At 40.9% G+C, this 20,912-nt stretch overlaps 1 protein-coding gene across 1 annotated transcript in view; it reads right to left on the bottom strand.

Moving 5' to 3' along the window:
• Positions 1 to 2,120: 2,120 nt before the first annotated feature.
• Positions 2,121 to 20,912, bottom strand: part of scarb2b (scavenger receptor class B, member 2b) — a 38,540-nt gene continuing 19,748 nt past the window's right edge. Inside the window, exons 4-12 of the mRNA XM_084047482.1 lie at positions 20,228 to 20,419; positions 18,888 to 18,979; positions 18,055 to 18,174; positions 11,136 to 11,314; positions 8,161 to 8,279; positions 5,649 to 5,722; positions 5,502 to 5,553; positions 4,158 to 4,310; positions 2,121 to 2,331 (exon numbers count right to left, since the gene is read on the bottom strand). Of these exons, the coding sequence (XP_083903608.1) occupies positions 2,221 to 2,331; positions 4,158 to 4,310; positions 5,502 to 5,553; positions 5,649 to 5,722; positions 8,161 to 8,279; positions 11,136 to 11,314; positions 18,055 to 18,174; positions 18,888 to 18,979; positions 20,228 to 20,419 (1,092 nt within the window). The 3' untranslated portion in view covers positions 2,121 to 2,220. The remainder of the gene's footprint in view (positions 2,332 to 4,157; positions 4,311 to 5,501; positions 5,554 to 5,648; positions 5,723 to 8,160; positions 8,280 to 11,135; positions 11,315 to 18,054; positions 18,175 to 18,887; positions 18,980 to 20,227; positions 20,420 to 20,912) is intronic.

Below are 20,912 nucleotides of genomic sequence, written 5' to 3'. Positions count from 1 at the left end.
AGACGACAAACATACATAGCCTACACTGTACATGCATACATACGTTTTGCAATTGCTATGCAGATCAGCTAATTAATCAAAAGCTTTTGATAATGAATTTCATTTATTGAAGAACTTTCATATCTCGAAATGTATAATATATTGTGCTCTAACTATAGGACAAGGACACTTGAAACATTCAGTATTGTATTAACTCTTCAAAAAATATATTCACAGAATGATAAAACTCAGGCACTTCATCGCACTGAAGAATATCTGTTGTGTTAAACCTGTACTAAATATTTACTTAATAAAATAAAATTAGATTAATTAACTTTGTTTTGAAAATATACGGGATTCGTCGCATCCTCACCAAACATGTGGAGGAATGTAGTATCTCTTATACTATATTACAAAAAATATGCCACATACTAAACTTTCCTGTAAAACATACCTCCGCATACACTGCATAACTTAGAAATGTGTTGCATTTCGTGTGGGGTGAGTTATAAGAGAGTTTAAAAATAATTGGTGTAGAAAAAACTTCAATTGCAGTGTATGAAATTAGATCACAGTACTGAATTGATTGAAGCACTAAGTTAAGGCTCAGTCCTTGCACAGCTGGACGAGTTTGAATCCGACCAGAGGCTCTTCGCTGCATGTCCATACTCATCTCTCTCTCTCTCCTTATTTCCTGTCTCTCCTCACTGTAACTATCTGAATAAAGCATGAACATACCGGAAGAAGAAAGAAACACTAAGTTGTGGTCCTCTCTCATTAATGCTGCCGTTCACGTTCCCTTATGTTGATTTGTAGGGAAGGCTCTGGTGTGACAGACAGACAGGCAGACAGAAAGAAAGAAAATAAGAAAGAAGAGTACAGAGAAAGCAAGAGTTCATGCCAGTGTGGTTTGAGAGCTCCGCAACAGTGAGAGAGAGAGATAAAGACAGAGAGAGAGAGAGAGAGAGAGAGATGTGTGATTACTAACATTCCCACTCTCAGGTCATACTAGTGACCAGTTGGATAAAGGTCACCCGTTTGATACGATGGGATCCCCTGTCACCTGATTTTCTTTTTCTTAATGCTCCCGCTAGTCCCACCCACACTAGAATACGGAAATGACGTTCTCACTCCCAATTGGTAACAGGTTGACATGAGCCCCGATGCTAGGCGAGCGAAGTGGCCATTAACAATACTGGTCCCCTGGCTTGCACTTGTGAACATTATAGTACATAATGTTATGTACAATAATATGTACAATAATAATAATAATAATAACAATTAAAAAAACACACATCGCGTGGAGACGCATTGTGGTCTTGTAGATATATTTTCACAATTTTCAGAAAATGTCTATACATTTCCCAGCACAGGCCCCTGAGAGTGGACTTTGAAATCTAAAATTCACAGTTTACACACATCGCCCTGGTCCCAAAGGACTCGCTTAGCCCTATTGTCACACACATGTGGCCACACCCACCCCAAAAAATAAGATAAAATAAATAAAAGCCAATCATAATAAAATAGTTTGAAATGATTCTGGGGTAATCTTATGAAAACGTTTAGTAAGACTTTTCTTTTTTTTTTGGATACATTTAAGGATTGATATGACTGTTATTGATTATTTTGGGTCTGAGAAATAAATGATTACAAAAGCTATCCTAGCAAAACGAAGGCATCGTCTAAGTATAATGGGAAAACTAATGTACAAACAGCATAGATTTTATTTATTTGACCCCTGGATCATATATTTATTTGTAGATATTTGTTTTAAAAACAGCAAGTCAGAAGGACAGGCAAGGTAATAAACCTTCCATTGTTCCTATAGGGTGTAACAGTCTGTTTGAGTCCGCTATAACTGACAACCCCTGCCTGTTCACAGCTATTGTAAACTCCAGCTGTGCAATGCATGATGGCCTAAACCAAAGCCATGACTCATCATTGACAAACTAATTATCTTTCTCCTCTAGACACTAACTAGACACTTAGGCTGTGATATGTACTGTAACGTACAGCTGTACGTACATCACATATGATTTATACATTTGACTTATTCCAAAAACATGTTTGCGTCCCTTCTCCATAATGGATTCTTAACAGGGACCACGGTGATGTATTATAATTACAAATGGGACTTTTGTATTATAATTACAAATGGGACTTTTTCTTCTCATTGAACTGAATGTGCCACTGCATAACTCCTGGACTCCCCAGCTCCACTCCGATCCCCACAGCTCTTCTTCAGGACTCTTTATCAGCAGTGGGCGTCATGCTGATATAATTTGACTTGTGTGTTTCGTCCATCTCCTTATCATTGACTGGGGTGTATGTCGTGTCCTTCTCAGCAGTTTTCTATGATATAAAAAGCAAGATTGTTAGCAGGCAAATGCTTCCTTTAACTTATGTACCACAGAAATGTAGAAATGATCTCCAAGTACAAGCGGAGATCATTTGTGGTTTGGAGCGCAAATTATAGCATACAATAGCAACTCATAATGCAGTGAGGAAAAGTAGATTGATGGGAAATAAGACTTGAACCCATTCAAGCAGATCTACAATGTAACAAAGCCTAAACAGCACACTAGTATAACACAATCATTCCCATTGTATTCTAAAAAGTAGCTTTCGTAAATCCCTTCCCGGATTTCCTTCTTAAAGCAAAATACAGTTTAGTTGAGGTTTGCGTTGTGTAGTTACTAGTTACAGTACCTTGCAATGATATTGCCATATTGACAAGATAAGATATCTTCAATAGAATAGCTCATCCAACATAGTCTCTTAATTGAATGACTTAAATTGCACAGTGAAACAAGTCTATTAGCACATAAATGATTGCAAACAAAGGAGATTCTGCCAATATAAAACATTACATAACCTAGACGATTTTTTTTTATGTCCTTTTTTTATGTAAACTTCGTATCAGCGGATCCAAAGTTGACATCCTGCCCGGATGTTCTCCCTAATTCAAATAGTAAAATCAACACTAAAGGCCAATTTGCAGACAGGGTGCGATTTTTCGCACGGAAAAAACGGACAATATCATTTTTTAAATGAACACATGGTTCTCAATGACCTCATGCACACCGGCTCCGAATTTACCGTGCGGCGATGCGATGATGCGTTTTTTCCCAATCGAACCCAGTTCGATTCGTGCGTCTTTTCGCATGCGGTAAAAACTTATTGACTAATCGCACCCTGTCTGCAAAGGCCTTAAATTGGCATTTCTATAAGAAAATAAAGTAATATGCCATGTTTTGTAATGTTACATACAGTATTGGCAGAATCTGAGCAGACTATTTTGGAATCAACAGAGTAACTATATTGGGGAGTTACATGCCAAGGTAAACTACACAACAACAAACATCTACCAAAGTGTCATTTTGCTTTAGGCACGTTTATATTTTGGCCTGCGTCGTGTGCCGAAAATAGCCGAGGAAGCGTGCCCCCTCTAATATGGCAGCCACGATACAGGTCGCTCCAATGAACTGCAGAACGGCCAATGCGGTATCTAGGTTTCTATGGCGAGTATATATTCACGCATCACAGACAGGGTTAAACAACTAAAAATGGGACTGGTCTTCAAAATTGTAAATGCAGATTTGCCCGAAATGCCCCCATACCTGCATATCTGTATAAATACCTCGAAAACGTTAGTGACACCCACAGTCACGAAACTAGAGGGAGCGTAAACAACAACAATCTGGTACCACCCACCCATAAAACAAACATGGGCAAATTCTCCTTCTACAGCACAGCCACCAAGGTATGGAATAGTCTAACCCCATCCCTCAAAAAATGTAGTTCGCTGGACCCATTCAAAACAGCCCTAAAAACTCATCTTTCTGGAGGCCAAAAGAGGAGCTAGTACCAGTTTCCCTGTAGACAGACGACCCCCCCCCCGCCCCTTTTTTGTATATATTTTTTATTTTTCATGCTTTTTTTGTACATAGTGGTATTTTTTCCCTGTATTTTTATGTTGATTTTTGAACTGTTTGGTTGCTACTATATATGTCTATGAAATTAATTCAACGACCCCAACGGAAACAAGTCCGCAAGGACTTTTTTGGTCGGACCTTTTAGACAAAAGTATTATAAATGTAACTGTGTTGTTTTAACATTCTTTTGCCTAATAAAAAAATCAATCAATCAATCAATCAATCACAGCTGGAACGTCATACCTTCTGTTTCTGGTCGCGGACCAGCAGGATGATGAAGACGATGAGCATGATGCCGCCAAGACCCACGATGAGGAGGGGGAAGTTGGACACCAACGTCACGATCAGCAGCAGCTTATTTAGTCTCGCCACAGACGCGTCGTCGATGACCACGCTCTGTAGAGGATGACAGACACATCATCAATAATGTACGCTCTATACAGATGACAGACACAATGTCGATAAGCCGTGGTGGAAAAAGTACCCACATGTTTTACTTAAGTAAAAGGTATCAATACTGCAATGTAGAAATACCGGAATTTAAAATTTACTTGAGTAAATAAAAGTGCAAAGGTATTTGGATACAAATTGTACTTAAAGTACCAAAAGTAGAAAGTACTCGTTATGCAGAATGTCCCATTTCAGAACTTTTCAAATGTATAAAATGTAAACATCATTTGAAAAAAGCAGATCTACAAGCTCACAATGCGTCGCACCGCAACGCATTGTGAGCTTGTAGATCGGCTATTTTTCAAATGGCAGAAATGTATATATAGCGCTACATTGGTTAATGTATGTTTTGTAATAATAATCAAAATATACAAAGTAACTAGTAACTAAAGTTTTCAAATAATTGTAGTGGAGTATAAGTACAATATTTGCCTCTGAGAAAAAATTGAAAAACTCCAGTAAAGTAAAAGTACCTCAAAATTGTACTTAAGTGCAGTACTTTGGTACATGTACTTAGTTTCTTTACACCACTGTCAATAAGTACGCTCATGGTTCTCAACCTTTTCAGGCCACGCCCCCCCAAAAGAATCATATTTGAACTGGAGACCCCCCACCCTATAAAGCACTTGGAATTGTAGGAGTTTGAGGCATTACATTTAGTTTGACTCGGTTCCACAGATAAATGTTGTGAAAATAGCTGATCTACATGCTCACAACGCCTCGCAATTTATGCCTCTTTCTTTAGTAATATTTGACAATTTGGCAAAAAAAAAAAGTATTACTTTTGATGCAGTAATAGTCTTAGAGGTATTAAAAAGGTATTGGATGTCCTTAGATTGTCACTTTAGAAAATGTGCAGATACCCTCTATGCACTTATACTGTATGTTGGTTTGTTTACTGTTGAGTGAGAACACAATGTTGCACATTAAGCTAATCATCTGGGGACCCCCCCAACATCTTTTGGGGGGCCTGGGGGTCCCGACCCACAGGTTGAGAACCATATAGTCAACAGACACATTATCAATAACTATGTTCTATAGATGTCCCAAAAGAGTCATTCATTTACAACATTTATCTTGTCATTGTCACGGTCAAAATGTCAGGCTGTATATTTGTAAATAAATATTTGTTCTCACCTCATTGAGGAACATAACTGGAAGGACCGTTGAATTCAGCTTTCTTGTAGTTCTGTAAACAACAAGACGAAGGTGATAATCAAGGAAATACTGCAACAAATGCAGGTTATATTATATACAGTATTTGCATGCAGATACTGTACTTACGGGAATCCCGTGAGTTTTTCCACCAGGATGTTGACCTGGGCCCTCTTGTTTGCACGAACAGGGACCCCAGTGGTCTATGAACAAACAAAATACTCTTTGAATAAATACAGTGTTAAGAAGTATGAGAGTTGACAAAAACAGTCAACAAACGAAGCCAACATAACATATTTCTGTACTTCAACAAGTGAAACACTAGGTGGGGCTAAAGCATAACCTTATGAAATCAAAACATATTATTTTGTACAGGGTGGCTCAGCACAAGGCAAGCTGTCTATGAGAGGGTGTGTGTGTGTGTGTGTGTGTGTGTGTGTGTGTGTGTGTGTGTGTGTGTGTGTGTGTGTGTGTGTGTGTGTGTGTGTGTGTGTGTGTGTGTGTGTGTGTGTGTGCATAGGCGGCGGGTGAGCTTGACAATTGGGAAGGCTGGGGATCGGCCGCGCGCAAAAAATTGCGGTTTCTGGTTGGATTCTGTTAGTTTCTGTTGGGTTTTTGGTTACTTTATTTCGGTTATAGGGTTAGGGTTAGGCTTAGATTAGGGTTAGGTTTTTTAATTCATATTTTTGCCTGATTTTACTGATTTATTATTAATTCCCAGAATTTCCCAGCATAACATTTGGGAAGGCTTAGCCTACCCTAGCCTTCATTACCCGCCGCCTATGTGTGTGTGTGTGTGTGTGTGTGTGTGTGTGTGTGTGTGTGTGTGTGTGTGTGTGTGTGTGTGTGTGCATGCGTGTGTCTGCACCATGACCACAATCCAGTTACTGAACTTTGTTCACATATTCTGAACGGCTGCTATGTATATAAGGGAATGTACATTGCTAGGCATGACAGAATTGTTGACCTGTTAGTTGAGGGCATAAGTTTCATCATCAACCAAAATGTATAAGCACTCTCGTGTTTCAAATCCCATATGTTCCAACTGTGCAATAATGAAAACGATGCCTTTTCAGATGTTACAGCTAATACACCAGATGATGTTGTTGTTGATGAGGACAGCAGAGAAGTGACCATTCTGGAAGTGGCATGTACATTCAACCACAGTCTAGAACAGTGGTTCTCAAACTTTTTCATGTCAAGGACCCCCAAATTGACACTTATTAGGCCGCGGACCCCCATTTGAAAAGATATGCCCAGAACCCCCATAAGAGAAGATGTTTACTGCTCTAGCTGTGATTTGACATGCATTAGGTTACGGACCCACATTTCATGTCATTTCTATCTCTGGGACCCCACTTTATATTGTAAAATCAATGATAATGTAACTCAGAGAGTGTACAAATGGAACCAAATGGACCCGTTGAGGTCCATTTGGTTCCATTTGTACACTCTCTGAGTTACAGACCCAATTATCTATCATTTAGCTGGGGACCCCCAGGAACTCCCTCAAGGACCCCTGGGGGTCCCCGGATCCCACTTTGAGAACCAATGGTCTCTAGAAGAGGCATTTCTTACCAAGGTGCTAAAGTACCAACGTCTTAAGGATGGTATTATACAGCTTGGTTACAAATGTAAACTGGTTGTGTTCATATTTGGATTTTGAAGCCTCGGTTAATGTCCATAAATCACTTGTGAGAGGCCTGCAGATTGCAGGAATGCCCCGGCCCAGAATTATTAAAGCATTGGCTAAATTCTGTTCAGTGTCTGTGATAATTGGCAGTCGCTCGCCACATACTGTATCGAGGAGGCAATGCTTCCTGTACCCGTGATCTGTATCCTGAAACACTTGTTGTTGAGTTTCACAAGTTTGTATTGCATCTACTGCTGTTTGTGTTCAAGAATGTCTTTGTTAAAGGGGCAAGACCACTTTGGTAGAGGTTTGGGTTGGATAGTTACCTTGCCATGATGTAACTCCAAAGGTGTAATTGCTCCATTTATTAGAAATTGATCATTCAAAATATGCTCCTCATTGACTTACAGTACATTGTAGAGTGAAACAGCTCTCAAAGTCACTCTTTCAGCCCGTAAACGAACACAAACAAAGCTGATTCAGACAATATACAACGTCACAAAACCCAGTGCTGTTTGTTTTTTTAATAGAAATGTCCACTTCCTGTTGATTTTACTATTTGAAGATCCAGTCCGGGTGTTCTTCTTAATAAAAATAGCGAAATCAACAGGAAGTTGATAGATAAGATAAGATGTTAAATGTGTCTGGAGCAAATCTCGCAAACTGCTGGACTGATCAGTGACTTTGTATGCACGGCATGCTGCCAGTAGGACAAAAAAAAAGTACCTCCACATTTTATAACGGAAATCATTGGGGATCTCACCGGTCTGAAACCTTGCCCAGATTTTGAGTTATGTATAGATATGTACAAGACCACTGGTTGTCAAAGTGGGGTCCGGGGACCACAGGGGTCCTGGAAGGGGTTTCAGGGGGTCCCCAGCTAAATTTCTTAATATAGCATCAAAACATGTTGAACCACTTTACATCGGCTATTTGAAAATAGCGTCAATTTGGGGGTCCTTCATTGAGAACCATTGAGTTATACAGTAATGCTGTGTTGTCACTTACCGGATTGAGATCCAGGAAGGTTTGGTGGTGCTCTTTCTGAGGAGACAGTCCTTCGACGGCATTGACATACTTAGAATCTCCCAAGTAGAAATGAGGGAAGGACGCCACCACAGGAGCACCTTGAGAGGAGAGGAGAGGAGAGGAGAGGAGAGGAGAAGTTAAAGTGGCTGCTGGCTACTTACAAAGCACAGTGGCGTGCACAGACATTTTGAGGGGCAGGTGCTCAAGTAAATTATACTTTTTTTTGTTTACTTGGTCTGCTCTTTTTTCCCTCTACACCTATACCTCTTTGCCAAAAATAGCCGATCTACAAGCCCACAACGCCTCGCAGCGCGAGGCGTTGTGGGCTTGTAGATCTGCTATTTTTGGCTAAAGTTCTCCTCAGAAAAGGGATGCTAGGTTTCGAGTGGTTATGGTAAAAAGAAAAATCATATCACATAAAGATTTGGCGGACCCCCTGTAGTAACTCTGAGGACCCCCTAGGGGTCCCGGACCCCCTGTTGAAGACCCCTGAAAAAAACAAAACTTTTTTTTTATTTTTTTCAAAAGGGCACTTCTGGTCAAGAGGGCAAAGGGCAGGTGCTCGAGCACCACCTAGAGTCTATCTGTGCACGTCCCTGACAAAGCATCATGTAGATTGAGTCACTAAAACACATTATGAAGTTGAGAAATCGTTATCTGCTGACACTTTGTGTTTTTTATTACATATATGTGAGTCATATATGTAATAAAAAAACACATAGTGTCAGCAGATAACGATTTCTCAATGATGGTCTTAGTCAACTCCCCTAAAAACCAAGCTGCTGAAAGACAGATGACGTTATGTGATCATGCCGAAAGTTGACACACGACCTACAACAACCTTGAACGTGGCAAATCATAATCAAGGACCTGCCCCTTTTTATGGTTTGACCTATGACACGAAATTGCAAAAAGAGAACAATAGAGTAGACCCAGAGAGTCCTGGACAGAAAGGATACTAGATTGGATTTGACCTCTTACCCAGGACACGTTTTCACACATGACCATGTTTCCCACCAAAAACACACAACACAATAGACAGCCAGGGCGTTGAACTTGTCTGGAAACATTTATTGCATGTGTATGCTGACATCCATGTCCCTCGCACCGAGTTCCATCCGAACATTGTCAACAGGAGACATTCCTTTCCTTAAACTATGGGCCATATGGCTTAACCCATTAAGACCGGGAACGCATCTGTGTGTCACTGTCCGATTTCTTTGGCTACTAAAAAAATAGCAGATATACAAGCTCATAGCACGAGTGCCGCGCTATGAGCTTGTATATCTGCACATTTTTTTCTATTGTAAATGTTTTTTGCAAATATTTGAATTTTTTAAAGCGAACATTTGTAACTCAAATCTTTGCCTCTGGGGGTCCCTGGAACAAAATATTTTGAGATGAGAGTCCGCGGCCAAATACATATCATTTTGGGGGTCCTTGACATGAAAAAGGTTTGAGAACCACTGATATCATAGCAACATAAGTGCGTTTCAAAAAACGGTTAGGATTTAGAAGGCATTTGTAGAATCCCCCAGAAGCAAAGATTTGAGTTACAAATGTTCGCTTTAAAAAAATATGTATTATTCAAAGATTTGCACAACATATTCACGAGGGTTGAGATAGCCCAAAGAAATCTTAAAATGACACAGATGCGGTTTCCCGGTCTTAATGGGTTAAGGGTTGAGATAAGAGATCTATCAATTTATTTATACGTACATAGTGCTTGGCACGGACAGCCCTCCAACCACTTAAGCCTCATTTACTTTGTCGTATGATGACAAACGTACACACAGTCTCACGACACATTACGTCGCGACACTTTTTTTTTTTTTTACACTTTGGCTATTGAGCCAAGTGGAGCAGAGGTGATCCGTGTTTGGCTACTGGAGTCACCTGAGTGGCTGTTCCTGTGATATAGCCCAAGGTCACAATACAGTACGTGCGCACCACCCTCACAGAGACAGAGAGAGAGCGGCAGACAGACACGCGCACACACACACACACAAATGTTCTCACCCCTTACCTACTTATGAAATTAGGCGTCTGTCTGCTTGCTAAATTGAAGGAGCTCTTGCCTACTAGTACTGCCCCTTCAGTTATTTGTCTTTTATATGGAAACACACTGATGATAACAACATAACAAACTCATAATAAATAGTGACAGTGGTCATAAATCTGAAAGACACTTGTGGGCTGTACTAGACGTAGGTATGGTGTTTATGCTTGGCTTGTGTGTACCGAGGCCAGGGGATCAGGTGATAGAGCTTACTGTCCTTCCAGACACGCGGGCCAGCTATGGTCAGATGGTCACTGAGGGGCAGGAGAAAGGGGCGTGCGATCCCATGGGTCATTTAGAGGGTGAATATAGTTTGTTTTGGTGATCCAATGTGGAGAGAAGGTAGATATATTTCTTTGTTTTACGATAATGCTAATAATCAGAATTTACTGTTACTATGACAAGATCATTTTTGTGTGCAAACTGAGTAGATGTGAGATGTGGATGACTCTGACACTCTGGATGACTTATAATAATCACAATAAACCTTATTTAAATAGGCCTTGTCGAAATGAAAGCATATTTATATAAAATCTAAATGGCAGTGAGAAATTAAAAATATTGATTTTATTTTTATTTATTGGTGGGATTGAAATTAGTCAAGTTCATCCACCAAATTTCTAGGTGTCCTAGTCGATTTATCGAAAATTGAAAGAACACATACATACAGTGACCAACAAAGTTTCAAGATCACTTGGTATATCATCAGGAGAATCAGGGGCTTGGTTAATCAGTCTTGCCTCTTAACCCTTTATTACAGTTTAATTTACCCATGTTTATTATGGGAATCAAACCAATACTAGTTTGAAATGAAGACATTACATTTAAAGAATTGGTTTGACTGAAACTGAAAGTAAAAACTAAAGTGAAGCTGAGAATAGGTTGATATATTTACCTTTACGGCAGGGACTGACTTTGAGCAGGCCCGTTCCCAGGCACTCCTCTGGGGTAACACAGAAGCCCTCGTTGGCCGGGTTCTCCTCCTTGCTGGCGAACACCCCCCGTGGAGGCGTGAAGCGGTACGCCGGGATTCCTTTAACGTCCACGTCCTTCTCATACTCCATGAAGATGGACCTGGAGAGCAGAGCGCAATGCACCATGAAACAACAGGACATGACATTCTGCTTGTTGAAACGCATTATGGGCTGAATACCAGTGGTAGAAAGTAACTACGTACTTAAGTTCTGTACTTAAGTACAATTTGGAGTTATTTGTACTTTACTTGAGTAATTCCAATTTCCAATACTTTTACTGCTACTACACTACATCTTGGATCCAAATATTACTCTTCTACTCCTCTATAATTATTTGAAAACTTTAGTAACTAGTTACTTTATAGATTTGTATTATTATTACAACACATACGTTAACCACTTCAGCCCTATATACATTTCGGCCATTTGAAAATAGCTGATCTACAAGCTCACACTGCAAGCTTGTAGATCAGCTATTTTCAAAAGATTTTTATACATTTTATACATTTGAAAACTTGTGAAATGGGACATTCTGAATAATGAGTACTTTCTACTTTTGGTACTTTAAGCATATTTTGATACCACTACTCTTGTACTTTTATTCAAGTAAAATTTGAATTCCGGACTTTTACTTGTAACAGAGTATTTCTACATTGCAGTATTGATACTTTTACTTAAGTAAAAAAATGCAGTACTTTTTCCACCACCACTGCTGAGTACTGCATTCATTCAGTAATGGTCTTTGTTTGGTGAAATGTCCCTATCGCAAATTACAGAAACTGCTGTTGGTGGTCCTACTACATTGCATGTGAACGTTTGAAAATGTTACTTTCTTCCCATCACCACGTTATTGTGAGCAGCACAATAGTGCACTATGTATCTGTATGTATGTTCAGTCTAGGGAATCCCTATGGTTCGGAGGAGGAACAAAAGAGGCCACACAGTGTCAGCCCACAGGCGAGTGGATGTGGTCCTCTGCCACAGCGGCCCACCTCATGTGCAACAATACTGTAATTGACCTCTCCCTTAGACCTCCATGAGACAGACAATTTAACCCATTAAGGCCTGAGTCCGATTCTTAAAGTGTTTTCTAAATCCTAACAGTTTTTTGAAAAAAAAAAATATATATATATATTTTTTTTCACGATTTTTCAAAAATAGCAGATCTACAAGCTCATAGCGCGGCACTCGAGCTTGTATATCTGCTATTTTTGAATAGCAAAAGAAATCTAAAGTGACACAGTTGCGTTCCAGGTCTTAATGGGTTAAAAAGACACAAGGTCCTTTGTAAACGTGCTCAATTATTGTTAATCATTAAGGGCAAGGATTTTTCTTTTTTTCTTTAAGAAACATAGCAGAATCTATTGAGAAACTTATCCCTTCAACATACATGCATATCATGGTTTAGAACAGTGGTTCTTAACCTTTTCAGGCCGTGACCCCCCAAATTAATCATATTTGAACTGGGGACCCCCCAAAATAATCATATTTGAACTGGGGACCCCTCAAAATAATCATATTTGAACTGGGGACCCCCAAAAATATTCAAAAATATTCATATTTCAGAACTGGGGAGTGGGGACCCCCCACCCTGATAAGCATTTGAATTGGAATTGTAGGAGTTGAGGCATTATATTTAAGACTCAGTTCCACAGATAAATATTGTGAAAATAGCAGATCTACAAGGTCACAGCATGCTTTGTGAGCTTGTAGATCTGCTATTTTCACAATATTTGCCTCTATTATATTATTTGACAATTTGGCCAATGTTTGACCAGTTTTTAAAGTATAGTTCGTTGATAACATTTGATGCAGTAATGGTCCTTTTTGAGGTATTAAAAGGGTCTTAAAATGCCTTAAATTGTCACTTCACTGTCACCTGGGCCCCCCCCCCCCCCCAATCACATGGGGGTCCTGACCCACTGGTTGAGAACCACTGGTTTAGCAGAGCAGAGGTTAACCTCCCGTAAAAAAAAAGGCACGCGGCTATTTTAACAATTACACCTGCCTGTGACCGTCCAGTTCCTCTTCCATGTGTGTGTCATTCACCAGTCGGTCAGTCACTGGGTCAAAGTTCCATGACTATACACGGTCGAGGAGGGGATGTCAGGACCAATACTAAACTCCATCTTATATTTAGGGCTGCACGCGACTAAAGACATTCTTAGCCAACTAATAGATGAGGTCAGAGGTTGTCGAAACTATGGGCCGGGACCCCAAGTTGGGGTCGCGGGAAGGCGACGGTGGGGTCGCACATTGACCCCTGAAAAAAGAGAAAGCAGTGTTTCTTTTGGGGGGGAGCACGTGCTCAGGGCACTGAGTGACCCACCATTGAGGAGAGCCGCTAATCAGTGTCACATTTTGATCCTCCTGCGGCCGTGTCTGACACACCCTGGTCATTTACAACCTGACTTTTAACCCATTAGACCTGAGGCCGATCTAAAAAAGGTCTAAAATATAAATCCTAACGCTTTAAAAAAGACATACATATTCAAAGATTTGCACACATTTTCACGATTTTACAAAAATAGCCTAAAGAAATCTAAAAGTGACATAGATGCGTTCCCGGTCTTAATGGGTTAATCCTTATCACGAGGAGTCCATGTTTACCATTGTCTCAGCTAGCCTTGTTCGACTAGACCAAATCGGCAAATTAATTCAGTGGTCCTCAAACATTTTCATGTAAAGGACCCCCAATTGATATGTATTCGGACCCCTTTTGAGAACAATTTGCGCCAGGGACCCCCATAAGAGAAGATTTTTCAAGAATTTTCAAATAGCTGACCCCCTTGAACCCCCTCAAGGACCCCTGGCGACCCCCTCAAGGACCCCTGTGAGTCCACCTTCGAGAAGCACTGGATTCATCGATTAATAAACAACAAGGGGTCAGGGCCCTACTAATAATTGATACTTTTGTTTAATAAAACACAGTATAGGCCTAACAGTGCTGTTGAGTTATTTCACAGCTTGCGTACATCACGTCACGCCATGGCCTTGGGGAACACGTTACAGCCATGTTGTGTGTGTGTGTGTGTGTGTGCGCGTGTGCATGTGTGTGTGGGTGTGTGCGCACTCGCGCATGTGTGAGAGGCATTTCCTATCTGAATCAAGAGGGAAGGGGAAGCAAGAAGAAGAAGTAGGGGGGTGTGTGCGTGTTCCCCTTTAGCCACAATAACACAGATGTCAGTGCGTGACGCTAACCGGGCTATAAGTAAGGAGGGTAAAGTGTTTAGGAAACATTGAGGGGGAGGTGGGAGGGGGGCGGTGGTCTGACTGGAAACACCCTATCTGTGTTAAAGGACAGACGCTATTGGCGCCCCCCCCCCGAGGGATTCTTTCCACAAGGGGTGGAGGAAGCGTGCAGCAGGTTTGAGGGTGAAGGGTTCTCAAGGACATGATTGAGAACATGACGTTCTCATTGGGTAAAACGTAATTCCATGTGGACAACAGGATCCAAGTCCTTAAGTCCTACAGGATTCGTAAAGGGATTTTTTTTCCTTCTTTTTTTTCTCCTCCATGTGGGAACTAAAATCTCAGCGAACACGTCTGCCAGGACCTTGTGAAAGATATCCAAGTTTATACGTGCCAAGAAGGACAATGTGAAACTGTCTGCTCTTGCATAATCCATTGCATGTGGACCAGTGGTTCTCAACCTTTTTCATGTCAAGGACCCCCAAAATGATATGTATTTGGCCGCGGACCCCCATCTCAAAATATTTAGTTCCAGGGACCCCCAGAAAGTAAAGATTTGAGTTACGCATGTTCGCTTTAAATATATATTATATTCAAAGGTTTGCACAATTGTTCACGATTTTTCAAGTGTCGCGCTAGCTTGTAGATCTGCTATTTTTGAAAAATCGTGAACTTGTATATCTGCTATTTTTGTTTTTTTATTATAATTTTTATCCCGCGATTTTTGTAACCCATTTTTTTCACCCGGTGCCAATTTCCTAAGTGATCCTGGGCACTACACCAGCCCTACACCAGCGTTAGACCAGTCCCCCACAGCCTGGGGAGGCCAGGGCCGAGCTCATGCTTCCTTCAGTGCATGAGAGCCAACTGACCTTCTTGTCACCTGATAGGGGGGAGTTTTCCCGGTAGGACGTAGCGCGTGGAAGGAACGCGTTATTCCAACCAGTTCCCTTCCCCTCCATCAGGCGCCCCGGCTGTCATGGGGGAGGATTACTACATGTTTTTGTGAGGGTACTAACTACCCTGGGAAACACGGGGAGAACATGCAAACTCCACACAGAGTAGGCCCTTTCTCCAACCCCACCTAGGGTATGGGCGCTGATGACGCGGAGGAGAAGACACGCCCCCAGCGCCCACAGCGTCCCCGGCGGGAATCGAACCCAGGACCTTCTTGCTGTGAGGCGACAGCGCTACCGACTGCGCCACCGTGCCCCCTATCTGCTATTTTTGAATAGCCAAAGAATAAAAGTTAGTAAAAATGATTGTGATGCTATAGTAACACATTTTGCTGGGGACCCCCTGGAACCCCTCCAAGGACCCCTGGGGGTCCCCGGACCCCACTTTGAGAACCAATGATGTGGACTACATGTTTAATGTAGTCCACTTCATTTACTTTTATGTACACATTAGAAAATCATTCAATATCATACCACTATTAGTGTCTCTGGGGCTTCATCTATCGTTCTCTCCATCCCTTGCAACCATTCTCTTTCCTTAATTTCTTACCCCTTTCACCTACTCACGCGCCATCAACATTCTAACAATTACAGATATATCCTGTAATGTCATGTTATACAACTAATAAGGATGTTGAGGCAACGTTTGAACTGGAAATAGACCCACCATTATCTCATCTATCACACATCCTCTCCAGGTGAAATGGCGTGTGTGGGAACACGGGCTACACGAGGCCATTCTTCATCGTAATGTGCCTTTGTCCCATTGTGCTCTGACATTTAACCTCATAACACATTAAGTTGTTGCTCCATCTTGATGATATCACAACATGATCGTGATATTGCGTCTCATATTAAATAATAGATCACTCTCAAATAAGACTGCTGCCTCTACTAAATTTGACTTTATGTATTTAACGGACATGGACAGGTTCTGGGGGCCGACACATCTGAGCATAATATACAGTGGTGGAAAAAGTACTCACAAAGTAAAAGTATCAATACTGCAGAGTAGAAATACTCTAATCAAAATGTACTTGTGTAAAAGTACAAAAGTATTGGCATCATTATTGGCATCAAAATCTACTTAAAGTACCAAAAGTAAAAGTAGGCCTACTCATTGTGCAGAATGTCCCATTTCAGGTTCAAAATATATAAAAGATATTTTGAAAATAGCAAAATATTTTCAAATATGCGATGCGACGCATTGTGAGCTTGTAGATCGGCTATTTTCAAAAGGCCGAAATGTATATAGGGCTGAAGTAATTAATATATGTTTTGTGATAATAATCTAAATCAGCAAAGTAACTAAAGTTGTCAAATAATTGAAGTAGACTGTACAATATTTGCCTCTGAGATGGGGTGGAGTAGAAGTAAAAAATATTGGAAATGGAAAATACTCCAGTACAGTAAAAAATCCTCAAAAGTGTACTTAAGCACAGCACTTGAGTAAATGTACTTACAGTAGTTACTTTACACCACTGATAATATATATGCTTTACATATGGTGTGAGTATCTGCTCCCTAGACCAGGTTGAACATGACGCCCGTTCTATGTCCTGGAAGCCAGCAACACGAAGATACTACAAAGACACATCCTACGTTTGTAGCCGTAGCTCTAGCGACAAAGACACAAAGATACACATTCAAGTTGACCTGGATTCAACTTCCAGATACAAAGATACAACTGTAGCTCGGATGATGAAGATGAGGTCAACGACCGACAGATACAAAGCGACACAGCGAGACGGATGCTGTGTATTTTTCTATCTTTGTATCTGGCCCGTGTGAACGCGCTATTACCGTCGTTTTCTTTGTTTGTTTGCATTTCAATATTGCCGACTCGGCACCTATCGCCTGTAAGGCCTGGAAGAAGGGGACCCCCTTCTTTTGTGAGCCTTCCCAGGGTTTCTTCCTCCTTTTTCCCGTCTTGGCATTGAGGATGTAAGGACGGGGGATGTTGTTTGTTTTCTGTAGTAAATCTCTTGTCATTGCTTGCTTTTGTCCAGGAACGTATTGTTGCGCCTGAAACTATAGATTTAGTTCTTAGTGATTTTTCTATCAATTACTTCTCAGATTAATCGAAGAATCGATTAATAAATATATATTAATCGATTAATTAATTTATTTAAGATTTTTTTTAAATATATATTGACAAACTGGTTAATTTCTTTGTCGCATAATGGTGTGGTGCAAAAACATTTACTTGAGTATTTCCAATTTACAATACTTTTACCTTTACTCCACTACATCTCAGAGGAAAATATTGTACTTTTATCCATTACTATTATTTGAAAACTTTAGTTACTAGTTACTTTGTAGATTTGGATTATTATTACAACACATACATTCAGCCCTATATATACAATTCGGCCATTTGAAAAAAGACGATCTACAAGTTCACAATGCGCTGCGATGCGACTATTTTCAAAAATACTGCATAATGAGTACTTTCGGTACTTTTAGTACATTTAGAGTATTTCTACATTGCAGTATTGATAGCTTTACTTAGGTAAACACTTAAACACTTAAACACTTTTTACACCACTGCTATTTGGTTCCATTCCTACACCCCCAGAGTTATGAGGGTCCATGGTCCTAATGCACACCAAACTGGGGGTTCTTGAAAGGAAAAAGGTTTGAGAACCTCTGACTTAAAGAGTGAACAGCAAACACATGGCTGTAATCTCACCTGCAAAGGTCTGCGGTGAAGATGTAGAGGCGTTCGTCCCTCTTCAGCAGTGGGTGGAACGCACTGCCGTCCGTCCCGTTGATAGTGTTGCTCTGGTTCGATGCCCAGAATGACAGCTGGCTGAAAAAACAACAACAACATAAGATGAAAACCTTCTAATTGCCCTTTGAAAGAAAGAACAAAAAATGTAAATGTTGGCCAAAAGGTGATAGAGGAAAGGCCATGGGGGGGGGGGGGGGTGACCAAAATCAGCAGTGTTCATATTTTGGCACGTGAAGGTGCACAGCAAATTCCATGGCAATCCAGCCAACAACTTTTAAGATATCTTGTTTAGGCACTGATGGACGAACATACTGTGCCACTAGTAGAGTGTTTTTTTAATAATAAAAAAAAAGACCATTACTGCTTCAAACGTAATCAACAAACTATACAATAAAAACTGGTCAAATTGCCAAATTTGACCAGTTGTCGAATAATATGAGAAAGAGGCAAAAAATAAATAAATAACTGATCGACAAGCTCACAACCGTGAGATGAGCACTGTAACTGTAAACACATTATTAAATCATTCCATCATCACAGTATCAGGATGTCCTGCCCTGTCGGGCCAAGATAGACAAACAGACAGTAAGATAAACAGACAGGGACAGTACTCCAAAACTGCCAATATCAGCGGATTTGATAAAAACAAAAAATTGTTGCCTCTGTGTGCGTCTGCGTGTGCGTGTGTGCGTGTGTGTGTGTGTGTGTGTGTGTGTGTGTGTGCGCGCATGCATGCGCGTGTGTGAGTCACGTCACGTGCATGTGTGTGTGTGTGCGTGCATTTGACTTACCTTTCACCTCTCCAAGTGTGGACTCGGCCATAGTCCAGGTAGTTTCTCTCTCCAGTGTGGTAAACAAACTCATCACCGTAAGTTCCATTTTTCTAAAAAGAAAGAAAAAGAAAGAATAAGATCCGACATCTCAACAGTCATGCTTTATCTGTTTTAACAAAATAAAATTCTCCATCATTCAAACATCCACTACTCCTCCTGCTCCTAATGCACCTGGAGTTCTAGAAAGATTCATTCAGAAGAGCACAAATCTCCACCAGGAGGCCATGCCCTAATAATAACATGTATGCAGGTAACACCTACAGTCATGACAGAGTAGAGCAACATGTTATTACCAGGTGTACACCATCTGTACTGCCCCCCCCTCTCTTTCATACATATTAATTGTGCCGCTCTGTAATTAAAATGTGTCTGATTCTTAAAATCAATAATATTCTCATCTCTATTTTCACTATGAGCTTGTAGATCTGCTATTTTTGAATAGGCAAAGACATCTAAAGTGACACAGATGCGTGCGTTCCCGGTCTTAATGGGTTAAGAGGTCCAATGTCAGCACTCAAAGAGAGCTAAAGACTGACTTAAAACAGCTTGGTCTGAGGGTCTTGGTGTTCATCTAATGTGGACTTGTGCTGGTCTTTTTAATTTTGCATCTCTCCATTTGGCTCGTACGGTTACATCTCATACAGTATGCCAGAGGGGAATGAGCATTGTAATTGGCTAGCTAGTAGCATAGTTCAAGTGGTTCCCAAGCGTTTTAGCTCGAGAGGAAAGAGGAATTTGATGTCTCAAAAGAGGAATTTGATGTCTCAAAAGAGGAATTTGATGTCTCCCCAGGTCCCCAAACGAGTGAAAATAGCTGTATTCTTCTTTTTAAATTTTTTAATGGATATTATTTGACTTTTTATTGTCTCCGCCAGGCCGAAGGCCTTAATAGCTCCTTTGGCCAGGAGTATCTATACTTTGACTCAAGTACTGGGGTCGAGTACTTTCTCCAGCACTGTCAGCTGTCAGCTCCAATGGTGGAAAAAGTACTCAAAATGTTATACTTGAGTAAAAGAATCAATACCACAATGCAGAAATACTCTGTTAGGGCACGGTCACACCAAACTATGGCTGCCGGCTGATAAACTCAGGTTGTGCGCAGCCAGCGCATTCTAAAATGCAGCGCAGTCTGTCCCAATAACCAGTGACGCACCCGTCACTCACTTTCAGGCCCCTCCCCGTACCCCGCAGTTGCTCAATTGCGAGCTCCATGTCGCTTCGTGTACTTGAGTAAATGTACTTAGTTACTTTACACCACTGTTTCAGCTGGATCATTTGCTACAGAATAGTCGTGGTACCTTGTACATGAGGCCGAAGGTCTCCTCCACCTCAGGCTTGGTTTTGTGGAGGCGTTCTAGCAGAGGGTCTACGTAGCCCCACAGCAGCTCGTCCACAGTACGGCTGGTGAAAATGCTCAAATGGGCGCTATATAACCAGTTGAAACCAGTCTTTTTGAACATGCCGAGCGGCTTCATCTTCTCCATCACAGCCTAGAGATATGGAAATGGAGAGGAATAGATGGAAACCGGTACCAGTTATTATTTTTAGAAATGATCCTAAAAGGATTAGAAAGGATCCTTCATGTGAAGGACCACCAACCCAACATACAATTACCAATAAAATATTTTCAGATGGGAGTTTGTCATTTTGTGTCAGATTTCCGTTGTTAAAATGTTCGAAAACAGCAGATTTGCAAGTTCACAACACGTCACATCGCGACATGTTGTGAGCTGATAGATCCGCTATTTTCAAATAGCTGATTATAGTATAGAGCAGGGGGTCTTCAACAGGGGGTCCGGGACCCCTAGGGGGTCCTCAGAGCTACTAGGGGGTCCGCCAAATCTTTGTGTGATAGGATTTTGTTTTTTTACATTAACCACTTGAACCCTAGAATTCCTTTTCTGAAGGGAACATTAGCCGAAAATAGCAGATTTAAAAGCTCCAAGGAAAATATAGCCGATCTACAAGCTCTCAACGCCTCGC

The sequence above is a fragment of the Gymnoscopelus microlampas genome, assembly GCF_963454915.1.
Source record: "Gymnoscopelus microlampas genome assembly, chromosome: 21".
Classification (NCBI taxonomy): domain Eukaryota; kingdom Metazoa; phylum Chordata; class Actinopteri; order Myctophiformes; family Myctophidae; genus Gymnoscopelus; species Gymnoscopelus microlampas.
This window is presented reverse-complemented; position numbering and strand designations above follow the sequence as displayed.